The sequence below is a fragment of the Canis lupus genome, chromosome 16 (genome assembly GCF_011100685.1).
Source record: "Canis lupus familiaris isolate Mischka breed German Shepherd chromosome 16, alternate assembly UU_Cfam_GSD_1.0, whole genome shotgun sequence".
NCBI classification, from domain to species: domain Eukaryota; kingdom Metazoa; phylum Chordata; class Mammalia; order Carnivora; family Canidae; genus Canis; species Canis lupus.
The window spans coordinates 13,034,648-13,053,173 of record NC_049237.1 but is presented as its reverse complement, the minus strand read 5'-3'; the positions used below and the strand labels follow the sequence as shown (position 1 = coordinate 13,053,173).

At 41.3% G+C, this 18,526-nt stretch overlaps 1 protein-coding gene across 1 annotated transcript in view; it reads left to right on the top strand.

Moving 5' to 3' along the window:
* Positions 1-14,594, top strand: part of BPGM (bisphosphoglycerate mutase) — a 34,593-nt gene extending 19,999 nt beyond the window's left edge. Inside the window, exon 3 of the mRNA XM_038559478.1 lies at positions 10,545-14,594. Within this exon, the coding sequence (XP_038415406.1) occupies positions 10,545-10,726 (182 nt within the window). The 3' untranslated portion in view covers positions 10,727-14,594. The remainder of the gene's footprint in view (positions 1-10,544) is intronic.
* The last annotated feature ends 3,932 nt before the right edge of the window (positions 14,595-18,526 follow it).

Below are 18,526 nucleotides of genomic sequence, written 5' to 3'. Positions count from 1 at the left end.
CCAGTGAAATGACCATTGCCCTAATGGGGACCATGCCTTTTGTTGCACAAAATAATAGGCCAATATTAGTTGACTGTCAAATAGTATAATTAAAGGAAGGTTGCTACATATACACCTACCTTTGCCTTTGAAAACTAACCTGGAGGGCACTGGTATGCTTTCTGGGAGCAGTTGGTGCTGTGTTTACTCAGCGTTTAAACCATGGACCGCGTAGGGAATCACCAAAGCCTGTCTTCATAAATTAGCTATAAATTGCCACACCATGAAGCTTTGTACTTGGGGGTTGTGAGCTCTTCCAGTAAAGCTTTTTCTGCACCACTGTGATTTCTGCTCACTTGCCTCTGAATTCCCTAGTCATCATGGGGTCTTCTGACTTTTTTTCCTTCTCCCAACCAGCCAGTCTAGGAGTAGGTCAATGCAGGAGTAGGAACGGTGCAGGGAGGCAAGTGTTCTGAATTCAGAGCGAGGCAGCAGTCTTGTACAAGAAGTGCAAACCCAAGAACCACATGTCAGGGCCCAGGATACGCTTCTTTCCTGATCAGGACAGCCTCTCCCCTGCCAATTGCTAATTTAATATCTCTGCTTTTCAACTGTAGATAATTGGGGGGATTCCATTACTTTTAACTTGAAAGCAGCTCTTAATACTTTCAGAAGAAACAAGACTTCAGACAGACCCAGGAGATAATATATAGTAAGAAAATTCCTACCTAAGGGAGGGCTTCATCTATTCTTAGCAGCACAAATGGTTATCACTGCTGTGCTAATAAAACCAGGCAAAAGCAGGGCTAGACTCAGACACACTTCTCACAGAGCACCACCATATGAAAGCTCCTAACACAGGCTTAGTATCTAGAGCATCCTGTTCTGCAGCGTTCCAGACAGGCGTGTGTTTCTTTCTCTGTGGTTGGCATAGTCACTTCCTGTTTGTTTCCTGCTGGCCCACACTGAAGGAAAAGCCAGGCACTGAACTGAAGCCTTGGATGTAGTCTGCATCTTGCCAGCGGAAGTGGATTGTTTAGTCTGGGTTCAAGCACAGGACTAGGCAGTCTCTAGTTTGGAATCAGAGTGGCATGCAGGAGACTCACGAACAACAGGTTTGATCTCTGAAGAATTGTGTGCAGCTGCACACATGGCAAGGCAAAGAAGCCATGAGGCGAAATTAGAGAAGCAGGGAGGGCAGGTCAGCTGGGGCCAGCTGTTGGGGGTGGCACTGAGGAGTGTATCACCTTTGGCATTTTAGTGTGATATTTTCAGAAGCTGCAAATTCAGGCCTCTCCTGCAAAGTGAATGCTTGTCTGGTGGTATGGTTAACCTTTCTCTTATTAGAAGTATAATTGATCTATAAAAACCTTTATTTTTAAAAGTTATAGGCTATTTTGCTATAAAATTCAATGTGGAGTGGATTCTTCTCTCTGCCTTATTCTAAATTAGAGGCTGTGATCCTATCATCATATACCCCTTTATATATCATATACCCCAATTGTTTCCCAGCCTATCTTTAAGTTATAGTAATAGCATCCAAACCTTAAGGAATTCTAATTAAAAATAGGTATATCTTCTATGAAATTGAGTCTCTTGTGTCAATTCTTATTTTTGCAATAGAATACAGACCTCTCATCACAAATCGCCCATCAGTGGGGCTTGAATTGTGACTTCCTTGCTTGGGAAAGGTATAGGGGGTCATGAGTGGCACCTCAAGGTCAAATGAATTGACCAAAGTGGGTTCCCTCTTTTCCTAGTTTCCAAAAACATGTGCTATAGGTTCAGGGTTTGCTCTCATCCCCGGACAGCTCTGTCTCCCCAGACAGCTCTGTCTCCCCAGACATCTTTTCTCCTGTTTCCCAAGATTCAAAGATTTTGAGCAAACCCTTTGGAAGAAATCAAAGAAAATATATGGAAGACAAATTGGATTGCTTATTAGCACTAAATGTAAACAACCTCTTCTTCAAGGCTAAGAGGCTTCTGCACTCTCTTTTCTTGGAAGGTTATAAAGGAAACATAATCTTTCATCAAGGTTTCAACAGTATAAGACTAGATTTAATTGGAGAGCTCAAAGGGTTCAGATTTATTCATTTCAGCTACATGCTGAGGGCCCTATCAGTTCAGGCACTGTTCTTGATACAGGATATAGCCTCTAGAACTGGACATGCAAAATCTTTACTTTTGAGGAGCATATGTCTCCATTTTTATCTCTTCCTGAAATTTGACCAATAGTGTACCACTGGCAAAGTTTTCAGAGTGCTTTCATGTATAGGCTTCATGCATTAGTTTTTAGTTAATATTTTATTCATTATTGCTTGTATTTATATGTAAAAAGTAGATTCATATAATACATACAGTTGTAATAGTAGATCATATAGCTAAATGATTTCTGGATCGTGGCAGCCAACATATACTAAGGTCTTTACAGTTGAACAAAAATTTACTAAATTCTCACAGTGGCTAAGGAACTGTTCTAAGAGCATAGGTTGCAGGGCTGGATGAGAACATGGCCCTGTTTTCAAGGAGTTTGTAATCCTGGTGGGAGAGGCAAGCATTTGTGCAGCCACCTCTAATAGAAGGCCAAGTGTGTGTGCTGTATAGCATATATATGTAACAGTGATATTAATAACTGGCTGTGGTTCCTCTTCCTGCTATAATGACCTGGGGTGGTGGGGCTCACAGGTGCAGATTTAACTATCTGAAGTTAATCTCATATGCAGAAAATGAAGTTGTTTGAATGTCTCCCCATATTATCATTGAGTTACCCCTTTGACTTACCATTAATTTTCCTTATTTCTTACTTGAAATGTCCCAGTCATTTAGATTGATTGCAGTTAACTTTTACATCCTCCTATGTGAAGATTCAAAAATTAAAGACAGAGGCACCTGGGTAGCTCAGTCAGCCTCAGCTCAGGTCTTGATCTCAGGGTCATGAATTCAAGCCTGTGTTGGACTCCATGCTGGCTGTGGAGACTACTTTAAAAAAAAAAAAAAAGGATTAAAGACAATGGTTGGGGGTTCAAGAAGAGGTTGCTGTGGATGGGGAGTGAGAGAGAGGGGTTGTTGCTGGGTGAGGACTCTGATGATTCCCTTCAATACATTCTTGGATGCCGTATAAAAAAATCTAAGACAGTTATCAGACAGGAGATGTGCTGTTTGTCCACTCATTTTAACCTTCATATGATGTGCCAGTTAATGAATTTATAATACATTATTGCATAATGTAGTATTGATTCAATTGGCTTAATTCAGTGCAGATGCATTATTCTAGCCTTAGGACTTCTGCTTGCTTAACTTTCTCAGGATGAAGAATGGCTTATGCCAAAATTGAGTAATGAGTAATAGCTTTACTGTGTTTTTTCCTAATTTGCTATTTTTAAAATTTCAGTCTCTTAAGTCTCATTGACTGATTATTAACCAGTCTAAGTATTTTAAATATGTGTAAGTAATTAGTCTGCTGTGTGAATTAATTGAGTAGTCACTAAAATGGAATGTCAACTTTAATTTATTTATTGGAAGTGTTTCTATTTTTGTTGCACTCTCCTTCCTTTGTAGGTGAAATATTATAGTTCTCATGGCTTTTGTTTAGTTGGCTCTTTGATTTGGTCCCACACAAAAGTGAGTTATTATCTAAGCCACAGGCATGAGCTTGAGGGTGGTGATACTAAAGAGAGGACCTGTCAGGATCTGGATAGATCTGGGGCCATGGTCAAACAAGAGAGTCCCAAGTGTGCTCTAGCCTCTTGCCAAAGACCTAGAACTCTTATCTAAAGTCACAGATTACAACCCCTAAACTTGGCCCATCATGATCCCAGTGTCTTAGCTGTTTCAAAGACATCAGACAAATCTTTCATGTCCTTTACCAGTCCTGAAAACAGAACACTAGATGCTACTGCTTAGTTAGTACCCAGCCCCTCACAAGGGCACAGCATGGATACAGACATTCTCCTCTCTCCCTATACAGTTGTGGAAGTAGCCACAGACAGATGACCAGAGTTGAAGTCCTGGCATTTGGAAATAAAAAAACCCGGGTCCAATTTTATTGCCCTAACAGTCCTGTGATTTGAGAAATTTTATTAACTTCTCTGGATCTGTATCATATTGTTTAATAGCTTCACTGAGATATAATTTACATAGTATACAGTTCACCCATATAAAGAATACAGTTCGGTGGCTTTTAGTATGTGTACATCCATCACCACAGTCCATTTTGGAACAATTTCATTGTTTTCTTTTTTTTTAATAATAAATTTATTTTTTATTGGTGTTCAATTTACCAACATACAGAATAACACCTAGTGCTCATCCCGTCAAGTGCCCCCCTCAGTGCCCGTCACCCATTCACCCCCACCCCCCGCCCTCCTCCCCTTCCACCACCCCTAGTTCGTTTCCCAGAGTTAGGAGTCTTTATGTTCTGTCTCCCTTTCTGATATTTCCCACACTTTTCTTCTCCCTTCCCTTATATTCCCTTTCACTATTTTTTATATTCCCCAAATGAATGAGAACATACAATTTTGTCCTTCTCCGATTGACTTACTTCACTCAGCATAATACCCTCCAGTTCCATCCACGTTGAAGCAAATGGTGGGTATTTGTCATTTCTAATAGCTGAGTAATATTCCATTGTATACATAAACCACATCTTCTTTATCCATTCATCTTTCTATGGACACCGAGGCTCCTTCCACAGTTTGGCTATTGTGGACATTGCTACTAGAAACATCGGGGTGCAGGTATCCCGGCGTTTCATTGCATCTGAATCTTTGGGGTAAATCCCCAACAGTGCAATTGCTGGGTCGTAGGGCAGGTCTATTTTTAACTCTTTGAGGAACCTCCACACAGTTTTCCAGAGTGGCTGTACCACTTCACATTCCCACCAACAGTGTGAGAGGGTTCCCTTTTCTCCGCATCCTCTCCAACATTTGTGGTTTCCTACCTTGTTAATGTTCCTCATTCTCACTGGTGTGAGGTGGTATCTCATTGTGGTTTTGATTTGTATTTCCCTGATGGCAAGTGATGCAGAGCATTTTCTCATGTGCATGTTGGCCATGTCTATGTCTTCCTCTGTGAGATTTCTCTTCATGTCTTTTGCTCATTTCATGATTGGATTGTTTGTTTCTTTGGTGTTGAGTTTAAGAAGTTCTTTATAGATCTTGGAAACTAGCCCTTTATCTGATACATCATTTGCAAATATCTTCTCCCATTCTGTAGGTTGTCTTTGAGTTTTGTTGACTGTATCCTTTGCTGTGCAAAAGCTTCTTATCTTGATGAAGTCCCAATAGTTCATTTTTGCTTTTGTTTCTTTTGCCTTCGTTGATGTATCTTGCAAGAAGTTACTGTGGCTGAGTTCAAAAAGGGTGTTGCCTGTGTTCTCCTCTAGGATTTTTTTAATGTCTTTTTTTTAATAAAATAATTTTTATTGGTGTTCAATTTGCCAACATACAGAATAACACCCAGTGCTCATCCCGTCAAGTGTCCCCCTCAGTGCCCGTCACCCACTCACCCCACCCCCCGCCCTCCTCCCCTTCCACCACCCCTAGTTCGTTTCCCAGAGTTAGGAGTCTTTATGTTCTGTCTCCCTTTCTGATATTTCCCACACATTTCTTCTCCCTTCCCTTATATTCCCTTTCACTATTATTTATATTCCCCAAATGAATGAGAACATACACTGTCCTTCTCCAATTGACTTACTTCACTCAGCTCCTCTAGGATTTTGATGGAATCTTGTCTCACATTTAGATCTTTCATCCATTTTGAGTTTATCTTTGTGTATGGTGGAAGAGAGTGGTCTAGTTTCATTCTTCTGCATGTGGATGTCCAATTTTCCCAGAATCATTTATTGAAGAGACTTTCTTCTTCCAGTGGATAGTCTTTCCTCCTTTATCAAATATTAGTTGACCATAAAGTTCAGGGTCTACTTCTGGATTCTCTATTCTGTTCCATTGATCTATGTGTCTGTTTTTGTGCCAGTACCACACTGTCTTGATGACAAGACAGTGGTAATTGGTGGTAATTCTCCTTTGTCTGGTTTTGGAATTAAGGTGATGCTGGCCACATAGAATGAATTTGGAAGTACTCTATCTCTTTCTATCTTTCCAAACAGCTTTAGTAGAATAGGTATGGTTTCTTCTTTAAACGTTTGATAGAATTCCCCAGGGAAGCCATGTGGCCCTGGACTTTTGTGTCTTGGTAGGTTTTTGATGACTGTTTCAATTTCCTCCCTGGTTATTGGCCTGTTCAGGTTTTCTATTTCTTCCTGTTCCAGTTTTGGTAGTTTGTGGCTTTCCAGGAATGCGTCCATTTCTTCTAGATTGCCTAATTTATTGGCGTATAGCTGTTCATAATATGTTTTTAAAATCGTTTGTATTTCCTTGGTGTTGGTAGTGATCTCTCCTTTCTCATTCATAATTTTATTAATTTGAGTCTTCTCTCTCTTCTTTTTAATAAGGCTGGCTAATGGTTTATCTATCTTATTAATTCTTTCAAAGAACCAACTCCTGGTTTTGTTGATCTGTTCCACAGTTCTTCTGGTCTCAATTTCGTTGAGTTCTGCTCGAATCTTAATTAACTCTCTTCTTCTGCTTGGTGTAGGATCTATCTGCTGTTTTTTTTCTAGCTCCTTTATGTGTAAGGTTAGCTTTTGTATTTGAGTTCTTTCCAGTTTTTGAATGGATGTTTGTATTGCAATGTATTTCCCCCTTAGGACTGCTTTTGCTGCATCCCAAAGACTTTGAACAGTTGTATCTTCATTCTCATTAGTTTCCATGAATCTTTTTAATTCTTCCTTAATTTCCTGGTTGACCCTTTCATCTTTTCGCAGGCTGGTCCTTAACCTCCACATGTTTGAGGTCCTTCCAAACTTCTTGTTGTGATTTAGTTCTAATTTCAAGGCATTATGGTCTGAGAATATGCCCCTGGGGATGATCCCAATCTTTTGGTATCGGTTCAGACCCGATTTGTGATCCAGTATGTGGTCTATTCTGGAGAAAGTTCCATGTGCACTTGAGAAGAATGTGTATTCAGTTGAGTTTGGATGTAAGGTTCTGTAGATATATGTGAAATCCATCTGGTCCAGTGTATCATTTAAAGCGCTCGTTTCTTTGGAGATGTTGTGCTTAGAAGACCTATTGAGTATAGAAAGAGCTAGATTGAAGTCACCAAGTATAAGTGTATTATTATCTAAGTATTTCTTCACTTTGGTTATTAATTGATTTAAATATTTGGGAGCTCCCACATTCGGGGCATATATATTGAGGATTGTTAAGTCCTCTTGTTGGATAGATCCTTTAAGTATGAATGAGATAGTGTCCCTCTTCATCTCTCACTACAGTGTTCGGGGTAAATTTTAGTTTGTCTGATATGAGGATGGCTACCCCTGCTTTCTTTTGAGGACCATTTGAATGGTAAATGGTTCTCCAACCTTTTATTTTCAGGCTGTAGGTGTCCTTCTGTCTAAAATGAGTCTCTTGTAGACAGCAAATAGATGGGTCCTGCTTTTTTATCCAGTCTGAAACCCTGGGCCTTTGGATGGGGTCATTAAGCCCGTTCACGTTCAGAGTTAGTATTGAGAGATATGAGTTTATTGTCATCATGATATCTATTCAGTCCTTGTTTTTGTGGATTGTTCCATTGAACTTCTTCTTAAAGGGGAATTTTAAGAGTCCCCCTTAAAATTTCTTGCAGAGCTGGTTTGGAGGTCACATATTCTTTCAGTTCCTGCCTGTCTTGGAAGCTCTTTATCTCTCCTTCCATTTTGAATGGGAGCCTTGCTGGATAAAGTATTCTTGGTTGCATGTTTTTCTCATTTAGGACCCTGAATATATCCTGCCAGCCCTTTCTGGCCTGCCAGGTCTCTGTGGAGAGGTCTGCTGTTACCCTAATACTCCTCCCCATAAAAGTCAGAGATTTCTTGTCTCTTGCTGCTTTAAGGATCTTCTCTTTATCTTTGGAATTTGCAAGCTTAACTATTAGATGTCGAGGTGTTGAACGGTTTTTATTGATTTTAGGGAGGGGTCTCTCTATTTCCTGGATCTGAATGCCTGTTTCCCTTCCCAGATTAGGAAAGTTTTCAGCTATGATTTGTTCAAATACATATTCTGGCCCTCTGGCCCTTTTGGCGCCCTTGGGAACCCCAATTAAACGTAGGTTTTTCTTCCTCAGGCTGTCGTTTATTTTCCTTAATCTATCCTCATGGTCTTTTAATTGTTTGTCTCTTTTTTCCTCAGTTTCCCTCTTTGCCATCAACTTGTCTTCTATGTCACTCACTCGTTCTTCCACCTCGTTAACCCTCGTCGTTAGGACTTCTAGTTTGGATTGCATCTCATTCAATTGATTTTTAATTTCTGCCTGATTGGATCTAAATTCTGCAGTCATGAAGTCTCCTGAGTCCTTTATGCTTTTTTCTAGAGCCACCAGTAGCTGTATAATAGTGCTTCTGAGTTGGCTTTCTGACATTGAATTGTAATCCAGATTTTGTAACTCTGTGGGAGAGAGGACTGTTTCTGATTCTTTCTTTTGAGGTGAGGTTTTCCTTCTAGTCATTTTGCTCAGTGCAGAGTGGACAAAAACAAGTTGTATTGGGAAAAGGAGAAAAAGAGAGGAGAGAAAGAAGGAAAGAAAAGAGAAAAAGAAAAAAGAAAAATGGAAGAAAAAGAGAAGAAAAAGAGAAAGAAAAAGAAAGAAAGAAAGGGAAAAAAAAGGATGGGGGAAGCAAACAGAAAAACAAAACAAAACAAAAACAAACAAACAAAAACGGGGGAGTATCTTCTGATTCTGTATACTTTAAGTCCCTTGACTTCCCCTGGAACTTGTCCTTCTAGCTGGTCTTCTGGGGGAGGGGCCTGTTCTGCTGATTTTCAGGTGTTAGCACTTGGGGGAGCTGCTCTGCCCCTGCCTGGTGCAGGGCTCAGTGGGGGTTGTTTACCCGGTGAAGCCCCAGGAGGAACAACCGCAGGGGGGGGGGGGGGGCGCAGATCTGGAGCCCTGGAGTCAGCCCCCTCAGGAACTCCGGAGCTCTCCGTCTGCAGGGCCTGGAGGCTCCAGGGCGGGGCCGCTGATCTGCTCAGCTGGGGCAGGAGCGTCCTTGCTGTCCTGGGCCCTCCCGGCCTCTGCCTGTCCCGGGGGAGGCCGGATCCTGGGCTGTGTCCCGGCGCCCTGGGCTCCCGGGCCTGAGCTGTTGGATTCGCGCTCCCGCCCTGCAGCCCCCTCCGCGGAGCCGCCCCCGAGCCCCTCCGAGCTGTTCCCGCCCCGCAGCCCCCTCCGCGGAGCCACCGCCCGAGCCCCTCCGAGCTGCTCCGGGTCCCGCCGTGCGCGCTGCAGCCCTTAGGGAGCTCGGCGCACTCTCCCGGGGCGCAGGTGTCTGTTAGTGTCCCCGGGAGCCCGAGGGCATCCCCGCCCTCCTGGGTCCTGCTCCAACTCCCCGCGAGCCCCTTTCCCCCGGGAAGGTCGGTGCAGCTCCTACTCCTCCGGGACGGGGCTCTCCTGTCCTGGGGACACCCGCCCCGGCCTCAGCCCGGCTCCTCGCGGGGCCCCTCCCCCTTGGAGGCCTTTTGTTTCTTTCTTTTTCCCCGTCTTCCTACCTTGATAGAAGCGCGAACTCTTCTCACTGTAGCGTTCCAGCTGGTCTCTCTTTAAATCTCAGGCCGATTTCGTAGATTTTCAGGATGATTTGAAGGTTATCTAGGTAATTTAGTGGGGACAGGTGACTTGGAGACCCTACTCTTCCACCATCTTGCACCTCCTCTCTTTTCATTGTTTTCAAAAGTAACCCTATACCTAGCTATCACTTCCCATTTTCCCCATTTGGTCTTGTCCTAGGCAACACTAGTCTATTTGTCTCACTCTAGATTTTCCTATATAAATGAAATCATACAACATACCGTCCATAGTGACTGGCTTATATTAGCATAATATTTTCAAAGTTCATCAATGTGTAGCATGTATCAGCACACAATTCTTTTTTATTGCCAAATAATATTTTACTCTGTGGCTATACCACAGCTACCACAGTTAATTTATCCCTTCATCATTTGAGGGACATTTCCATTTTTTGGCTGCTATGACAAATGCTACTAGAAGGTTCATGTACAGGATTTAGATGGGAAACTGAAGGAATAACAGGTTGCCCTGAAGGGTATCTACTGTTCTAAAATTTGATGTGATGGGAATCTCTAAGAGACAGAGATTTTTTTTTTTAATTTCTGGGAAGTTTTTTTCCTTCCAGGAACTATAGCTAGAATCCCTTCCAGTATCTGGAATGGTTTCAGACATGCAGCAAATATGGGACTCAATAAATGTGCAGCGGGGCACCTGGGTGGCTCAGTCACCTAAGCATCCGACTCCCAATTTCAACTTGGGTCATGATCTCAGGGTTCGGGGATCAAGCCCCACATCAGGCTCTGCGCTCAGTACAGTCTGCCTGAGATCCTCTCCCTCTATCCCTCATTCTGTTCACTCTTTCTAAAATAAATAAATAAATAAAAACCTTAAAACAAAACAAAACTGAACAGAACTTCCTCCTGCATCACCTTTAATGTCTTGTCCATTCCTTTCCTGATCTACAGGTATCTCCGATGAAGACATTATCAACATCACTCTTCCCACTGGAGTCCCCATTCTCCTGGAACTGGATGAGAACCTGCATGCTGTTGGGCCTCACCAGTTCCTGGGCGACCAAGATGCCATCCAAGCTGCTATTAAGAAAATAGATGATCAAGGAAAAGTGAAAAAACGAGTGGAAAAATGAAGGCTTTCCATTTGCTAGCTAGGAATAGCAGTAAAAGAAGTGGCATGCAGTGTTTTATGGGTGCTGATCTCTCTTCTCTCTTTATTTTCCCCTGATTTTTCCAAAATGGGGCTATGGGGTAGAGTTTCTATAGGTAACTAGGTAATTTATGTTGCCCAGATAAAGGCTTTAGGATGCCTGAGACTTTAAGTCTTATGAATGAAGTCTCCTGCTAGTCCTGTTTGAATTAGTTATTCATGGGGGCTAATTAGTAACCAGTAGGGCTTAATCAATGTCCTAAGTTTCTAAGACAGGAGAGTAACAAGTAGAAGTGAAGTTTAAGGTATTCATCATTCAATAAATCATTATTGACTCACTATTGACAGGCACTACTTATTCCAATAAGTAGTTCACTTTTATATTACTGAGACTTTCTGCAATGATAGTAAGGTATGTTAGATAATAAACTCTACTTAAGTATTTATTACTAATTAGCCTTCTCCTCTAGGAAAAGGGATGCTTTGCTAGTTAAAACCAGAGGCCCATTAAATGGGATAAATCATAGGTGGGTTTCTCCACGAAAGCCAACAACAAACAATAAGGCCCTTTGCCTTGGTTTCTCCACGAAAGCCAACAACAAACAATAAGGCCCTTTGCCTTGTCTCTAGTCCAGAGACATCCTTTCTTTGACGTTCAGTAGGATTCCCCTTTGGCTGCTAGAATTAGCAACATGGAGACAACTCTAGCTGTTTATATTCTCCTTTTGTTCTGTTGTATTAAACTTCAAGCTTTAGGTACTTAAAATTGGTTTAAAAATAAAGGTCTGTGACCGAAAACAAATCCCCAAAGTGATAAACATTAGGTAAAAGCCTCTGAACTAGTCTTTGGTTCAAAATCTTCCTGTAACACTCAAAGAGTTACATGGATATTCTCTACAAATTGAACATCAAGGTTTGGGGAAAGGTAAGATATAGTGCATGTAATTTTATTCACATGAGCAGGGAAAATATGGTACATTGGGGCTTGTCATAAACATGTATTGTTCATCAGCCAAGAGCAAGTGTATATAACATAGAGCAGCATGGGTAGGCCGTGGACAACATGATTACTTATCAATCTCAATAACACTATTTTCTAGATTATATTTTTAAATCTCATGGTCATGTAAGTCATCATTTCTTTAAACTCTTACCTTATTTCAAGGCAAGTGACATGTATTTCAGTGATAAAGTCATGGGGGAAAAATTCATCAGTTTTTCATGGTTTTCCATTGGTGGATTAATCTATTTATATCCATTTTATAGTAAATGGCAATAGAAGAAAACTAATTCTGAAACCCTTGCTACTGCTTGGTCTCCATTTGGTCCTTACTTTGGACTCTTTTTGCACACTGGCCAATGGAGATGGCTGGGAAGAAGAGCTGAAGCTGGAGTGCTCACAGCTGGCCACATCTGTGATGCATAAGGACATGGAATGTGGATGCTTTACATTTTGACCAACACATGGTGTCTACCATAACCCTTCATTTTAGTCCAATTGCTTAACCAAGTAATATTCTTTAGAATTCAGAGATCAGATCTTCCTATAATTCCAAGCCTATGACTAGGCTATACCTCAGACTGTTCTTTAACAGTTTCACCTCTGGAATTGAACTCTGATTTTTCTAACCCAATTGGTGACCATATCTTAATGCAACTCAAGAGCTTAGATTGGAGTCTTCCCTTGTCCTACATCAAGATGTTCACTCCCAAAGTACTCCCCGCAGAATGATGTGCTTCTACACACAAAGCTATACTCACAACCAGTCATTTTGGAATCTTGCAATTTTCCTAAGATAGGGTTAAATTTTTTGCTGATACTTTCTGATATAATTTGGCTTATTGTTTTTGAGATCTTGGCTGAAATAAATGAGATGCTTATGAAAACCTCATGTAAAATTATTTTTTTAAGATTCTATTTTAAGGAACCTCTACATCCAGCATGGGGCTCAAACTCAGAACCCCAAGATCAAGAGGCACATACTCTACTGACTGAGCCAGCCAGGTGCCTCAGTTTTTTTTAAAGACATGTAAGATTATTTTTAACAATTCCAATACTTCAACTTTAGACCACCTAATGTACCTGTTTTCTTCACATGGCTTACAAGATAGCCAGAATTTTTGATGTAGGAATCTTGAAGGCTACTAACTGGAGCCAACTAGACATGTCTCCTCTGCCCAGGCTGACATGATTGTCCCAGTGTGGAACCAGTGTGCTAAGATGAGGGCCATAGCAAGATGCTCCTAGAGTTTCAATTTTTAAATATCTCAGATGAATACTGTATCCCAGGACACTGAGAATTTACTTTTCCAAAAGAACGGACATTCTGCTTCAGAGAATGAAGGTTTTCTCATCATCTAATACTAATTTGAACACGGACAAGAAAGCATCCTTGGACAAGGATATGTTATGTCATGTATTTTTCTTTGATAAGATGTGCAAGAAAGATTTCTGAATGAGATCTGCTTATTTCCACAGTAATGGTGGTGGTTATTTGTCTTCCAATCTGGGAAGCCTCCCCATGCTCTGTAGCTTTTCAGGGGCAAATTTATTTATTCATTTCTTTTTGGTTGTGTTGTGTGAGCCTATTAAAACCAATCCCCGGTGGGCAGCACTTGGCCAGTCCAGTGGCCAAATGCAGAAATCCAACTGGTCATGTCGCCACCCAAGAAAAGAGAAGAGCGAGGTCAAGTACTTCCCCACACCTTCCTTCATGTAGTTAGAGTTCTTCGTTTTCCTGGCCCCTCACTGCTTCTGACAGAATGGGCTAGGGGAAACAGTTTTACTAGACAGAGGTTGCATCCTCCCTGGTGTCATTTTTAATTCATTTTCTTGCTCTTGCAAGCAACAGTCTATTCAAAGTTCAGCTTCCCCATTACCTGGAAAGCCTTTCCTATGTTCTTCTTCCCTCAGAAACATACCAAGATTGCCTCAATGTTGCAGTTCCTGATTATGTTTCCTGCTTTTGTGTTTTGCATAATTGGATTTTCCAAGTTTTTGGCTGTTTGTAGTATTGAATCATGCCTTGCCTCACAATAGATCTGGCTGTGGCCTGAGAGTTTTCCACATTGGACTATGAAGGGAATTTAAAACACTGATTCCAAGGGGAAAAATAAAACATCCAAAATATAAGCATATTTTAATCATTCAATCTTCCTCCTACGACAAAGTTAGTTGGCCAAATAATAGGCAGAAATGAAAGTCACTCTTTTTCCACAATTGGTAATGTTTTATTTGTTGGAGGATAATCCAGCTATATAGTCTAGCCTTTAAGACACTGGGACCTTATGTTGCCAAAAAATTGTAAGTTCCCTTGACAATTTTCTAAAGGTAAGCTAGGGTGTCACTATCTCTTCCTACGTATAGACAGTAGAGCCACATACTTCTTACTTGCTTTTTATTTAAGTCGGAGCTGGCCATTTAAGCTTACGTTTACTCTGATTTGACAGGAATACGTTAAAAAAACTTTTTATTATAAAAATCATTAGGGACACCTGGGTTGCTCAGTGGTTAGCATCCGTCTTTTGCTCAGATAGTGGTCGCAGGGTCCTGGGATCATGTTCCACATCGGGCTCCCCGCAGGGAGCCTGCTTCTCCCTTTGCCTGTGTCTTTGCCTCTCTCTGTGTCTCTAATGAATAAATAAATAAAACCTTAAAAATAAATTAAAAATATAAAAATCTTTAAACATCCACAAAAGCAGAGAGTGTAAATAGCACAAAGAACACTCATGCCTGTCTATCACCCAACTGCCACCTCAGTCACCTGTGACCACTGTTAGGTGTATCTCCCCTCTCTCTACACCGGCCCCCACTGGATTTTTCTGAAATAAATGCCAAAGATTAAGCAGTATAGATTCTGAAAGGAAAATAGCTTATTTAAATAGTCTGCACAGTTTAAATGGAAGCCATCAATAGTCTCTTCTGAACTTTGTCTTTTTTTTTCTTTTTTTTTTTTGGTGCTTTAGAGAAACCGCATGGCAGCCTTTGCTAAGTTGTCCAGTTTGAATCTTGGCTAGTATATATTGTCTGTATTACCTCTGGTTGCTGTCTAGGGACCTGTTAGTCTGTTATGTGTGGTTTCTGCTGAATAATGTGGGATGATTTGGTGACTCTGGTGTTAAATTCAACTGTTTTAAAGATGAAAATGTTCCTGAGACTACTTTAAATAATTCTGAAGCCAATTGCATAGATTTAAGAAATGAGCACATTTGCTGATGTTCTTGTGAATCAGGTTACTCACTATGGGAGAAGGGAGATAGAACACAGAAACAGATAAAAAAGAATGCTCTTTTATTGGTTTTGAACTGGAGATATTTATATGAAGGTGTGTGTGTGTGTGTGTGTGTGTGTGTGTGTTTTCTCTCCCTAACACCACCTTTTCTCACCCTCAACTCCCCATCCGCTGAAAGGACCTAGAAGCAAAACCCTAGTAATAATGAGGATACCTACTGTCCTGAGCTTGCTTTCTAATTACTATTCCATTGAACCAGGGATGTTTGGGAAAATGGTCAGTTCCAGGTTTGGGACAGAAAATATAAAGAAGAAAATGCCCAGAGACTAATGGGACACAAAAATTGCCTTCAAGTGCCAAACTTGGGACAATTTGAGATTAAAGACAAGAGTGATGATGATCACAGATAATGAAACATTTGTTTTAGTCTGCTCAAGCTGCTGTAACAGACAAGGTGGCTTAAACAACAAACATTGGTCACAGTGCCAGAGACTGGGACGTCCGAGATCAAGGAACTAGCAGATTTGGTGCCTCATGAGGGTCCTCCTCAGATGTTTTCTTGACAGACATCTTGCTCTCATGTGGTGGAGAGAGGAGGGGTTGGGGGTGGATCTACCCTCAAGACCTCATGTAAATCTGAGTATGTCCCAAATACCTCCAGACACCATCACATTTGGGATGAGGGCCTCGATATTTGAACTTTAATTGGCTATTTTAATTAAAAGTTAAAAAGGACATTTGGGGCCTGGAGATTATAAGGTGATGTGTCATGTCTGTAATTCACTTCTGAATGGTCTGGCCAACACAAGGTCCCTATATATTTAGAGAGAGACAGGAAGCAAATGTAGTAAATGTTATAATTGATAAACCGAGGAAAGCATGTATAATTTTGTATTCTTCCAGCTTTTCTATAGGTTTTGAAATTTTTCAAAATGAAACCAGGAACAATAAAGTGACAGGAGGAAAAAAATTGACAAAGAAGCAATTAAAACAAACAGCCTACATGTAGTGACTGGATAAAGGTGCTTGATTTCTGTGCTGTTTTGCTCTTCTTGAAATCTCAGTCCTTGTTAGGTAAGAGAAGAAACTTCTCAAGACTGTATTGTCAAGAAACAAGTTGTACACGCATTTCATTTCAATTATGTTTGGCACTGCAGTTAGGCATTACACCGACAATTAGCTTTTCTGGTGATAGAGCAAATCAGGAGCAGGATTATGGTTGCCATTACTTTGTAGCTGGACAAATAGTAACTGGAATTTCTTTCTCTTGATGCAAAACCTTCTATTTTAATCTCCTTTTACTGCCTTGGGGTGGCATTCCTTCTTACTGTCACCATTTGGCTCCTGAGCCGTATGTATCGTCTGGGCCTGTTTCCTTGAATGTTAACTCTGTGCAGCAGCCAGCTTGCAGGTGTTCTTTGTGTCATTCATCTCAGTGTCCCAGTCCCTGCCTGAGTCCATGTGACTCTGAAGCAGCCTTGGTTTCTACTGCTATTCCAAGCGTCCTTCTACTAAGACTGATGAGGGTCAAAGGCCTGCAGTGACCGGTTCTCATTGCCCCAAACAAAAGGCAAATGGATTGTGTTGGCACTAAAGATTTGCCTTTTATTCATCTTGTGATTGGCCACATAAGCCTTCAGTCCAGTCTCACTTAAAAAGCAAGGTTCATGGAGTGCTTGGGTGGCTCAGTCGGTTAAATGTCTGTCTTCAGCTCAGATCATGATCCTGGGATCCTGGGATCCTCGGATCAAGCCCTGAGTCATGCTCCCTGCTCAACGGGGAGGTTGCTTTTCCCTCTCCTGTCTCCCCACTCGTGCTCTCTGCCTCTCTCTGTCCTTCAGATAAATAAAATCTTTCAAAAAAAAAAAACACAACAAAAGACAAAAAACCAACAACACAAGATTCATGAAAGGGAAGAAAGGAAATTGTTTTCATGAAGGAAGCTCTACCAATCAAGCCAGTTTTATTGCTTAACCTGTTCATGGATTTCTCTGCAAAGCCAAGTGTTTAAAAATTTCAGCATAGCCCACCATATGACATAAACATATCTCCAAAGAACCAGTGCCTAGTTTCCAGTCTGCAGAATATAGATGCCCAGTGACAGTAATTGTAGCAACCGTTGGCCAAGATGTCAGGTGGTCACTTTCTCACTTTCTCAATAAAGCAACTGCAGCTGAAGGAGTTAGCTTGCTGCAGAGTTCACTCAAGAATTTTTCATGAATTCACTCTAGATGCACAGCTATTGAAAAGGGAATGTCCACCAACAATACTGCCTTGCATCCACTTGAGAGGAAACTTCATTTTATGTAATGTTGACCTAGGTTGGGAATGAGAGGTGGAGTTTATTAGTGAAATGAACCGCATAAAACCTACCCTGTTAGTGATCGGACTCTTTGGAGTAATTGAAGCTGGACCCTGGAGCAGAGAGGACAAAGTCCATCACAAAGTTAATGTGCCCATTGGCCACTTGAATCAAGGTTACTTAATCCATTCTGACACTTGTCCTGTAGACTATCCCTTGGAGTTCTCCAGGCAGTCACTAGCCATGGGTTAACTAGTGAGCATTTTAATTTCTAAAGCGCACTAGGATTCCCAACTGGATTGTAGGGAATGTGATTTGTACCTGGATTCCAGGTACTCTCCCAGGAGTCTTGGTACTTCATAATCTTTGTTTTTTAATCCTTACATAATCTTTATTTCTTCACCGAGACACTGGGGGTCAGTATTTATTCATAAATGCCTCCGGATTAGACTGCAAACCTAGTTCTGACAATTTACAAGAGGTCATGGCCAAAGAGGCCTTTCTTTCTTTGATTATGTAACTGTTGAGCTCAGCTGATGTAAACATAAAATGTAAATATAGACATCATGGATCCCCATGGGACTGTAACCTGGGAAAGAGCAGACATAAATAAATATAAACTTAGATTTTCAATCAAAAATATAAACTAATACCAAGTCCTTACTGGTTTCTGGAGTCCTGCTGGTGTCTGGTAACAGTGGTCCTACCAATGCACTCAGATGCTCAGCCAGCGTCCTGCCTGTTGCCCTTGACTTTCCTTCTGATGAATTACAGAGTCCTGTTGATTCTCTCTCCTGGTTCCTTTCAAATTCATTTCTATAGCCTCCGTGCTGAGGTCCTGGATCACATCTCAGCTTTTCTCTCTTTAGATATTTCAAAAATTGATTTCCCTCCTTCTACTTTTATTCTCCAATCCTCTTCAAAAATTTTTTGGGTGACTTTTCAGAAGCTCTGCCACACAGAACTTGATGCACAGTTTCAGGGGCACCAACACATTTGTAAGGATCTGCCTTTGCCTCATTGTCTCTCCATCATATGCTCATTGCCTGCCTAGTATCTGCTCATCCCTCAGGACTCTTAGGGTGCCTTAGAGTCCCTGACTTACCTATGCCAGACCTCACTTGTCCCCTTGTCCCTTCTCTTTGCTGGCAGGAGAACTGAATGAATCTAAAGTCCTCTGCCTCATGAAGCTGATGCCAGACAGGATCATGCAAACTTATTCCCCCCACATTTCAAAAATATATCCTCC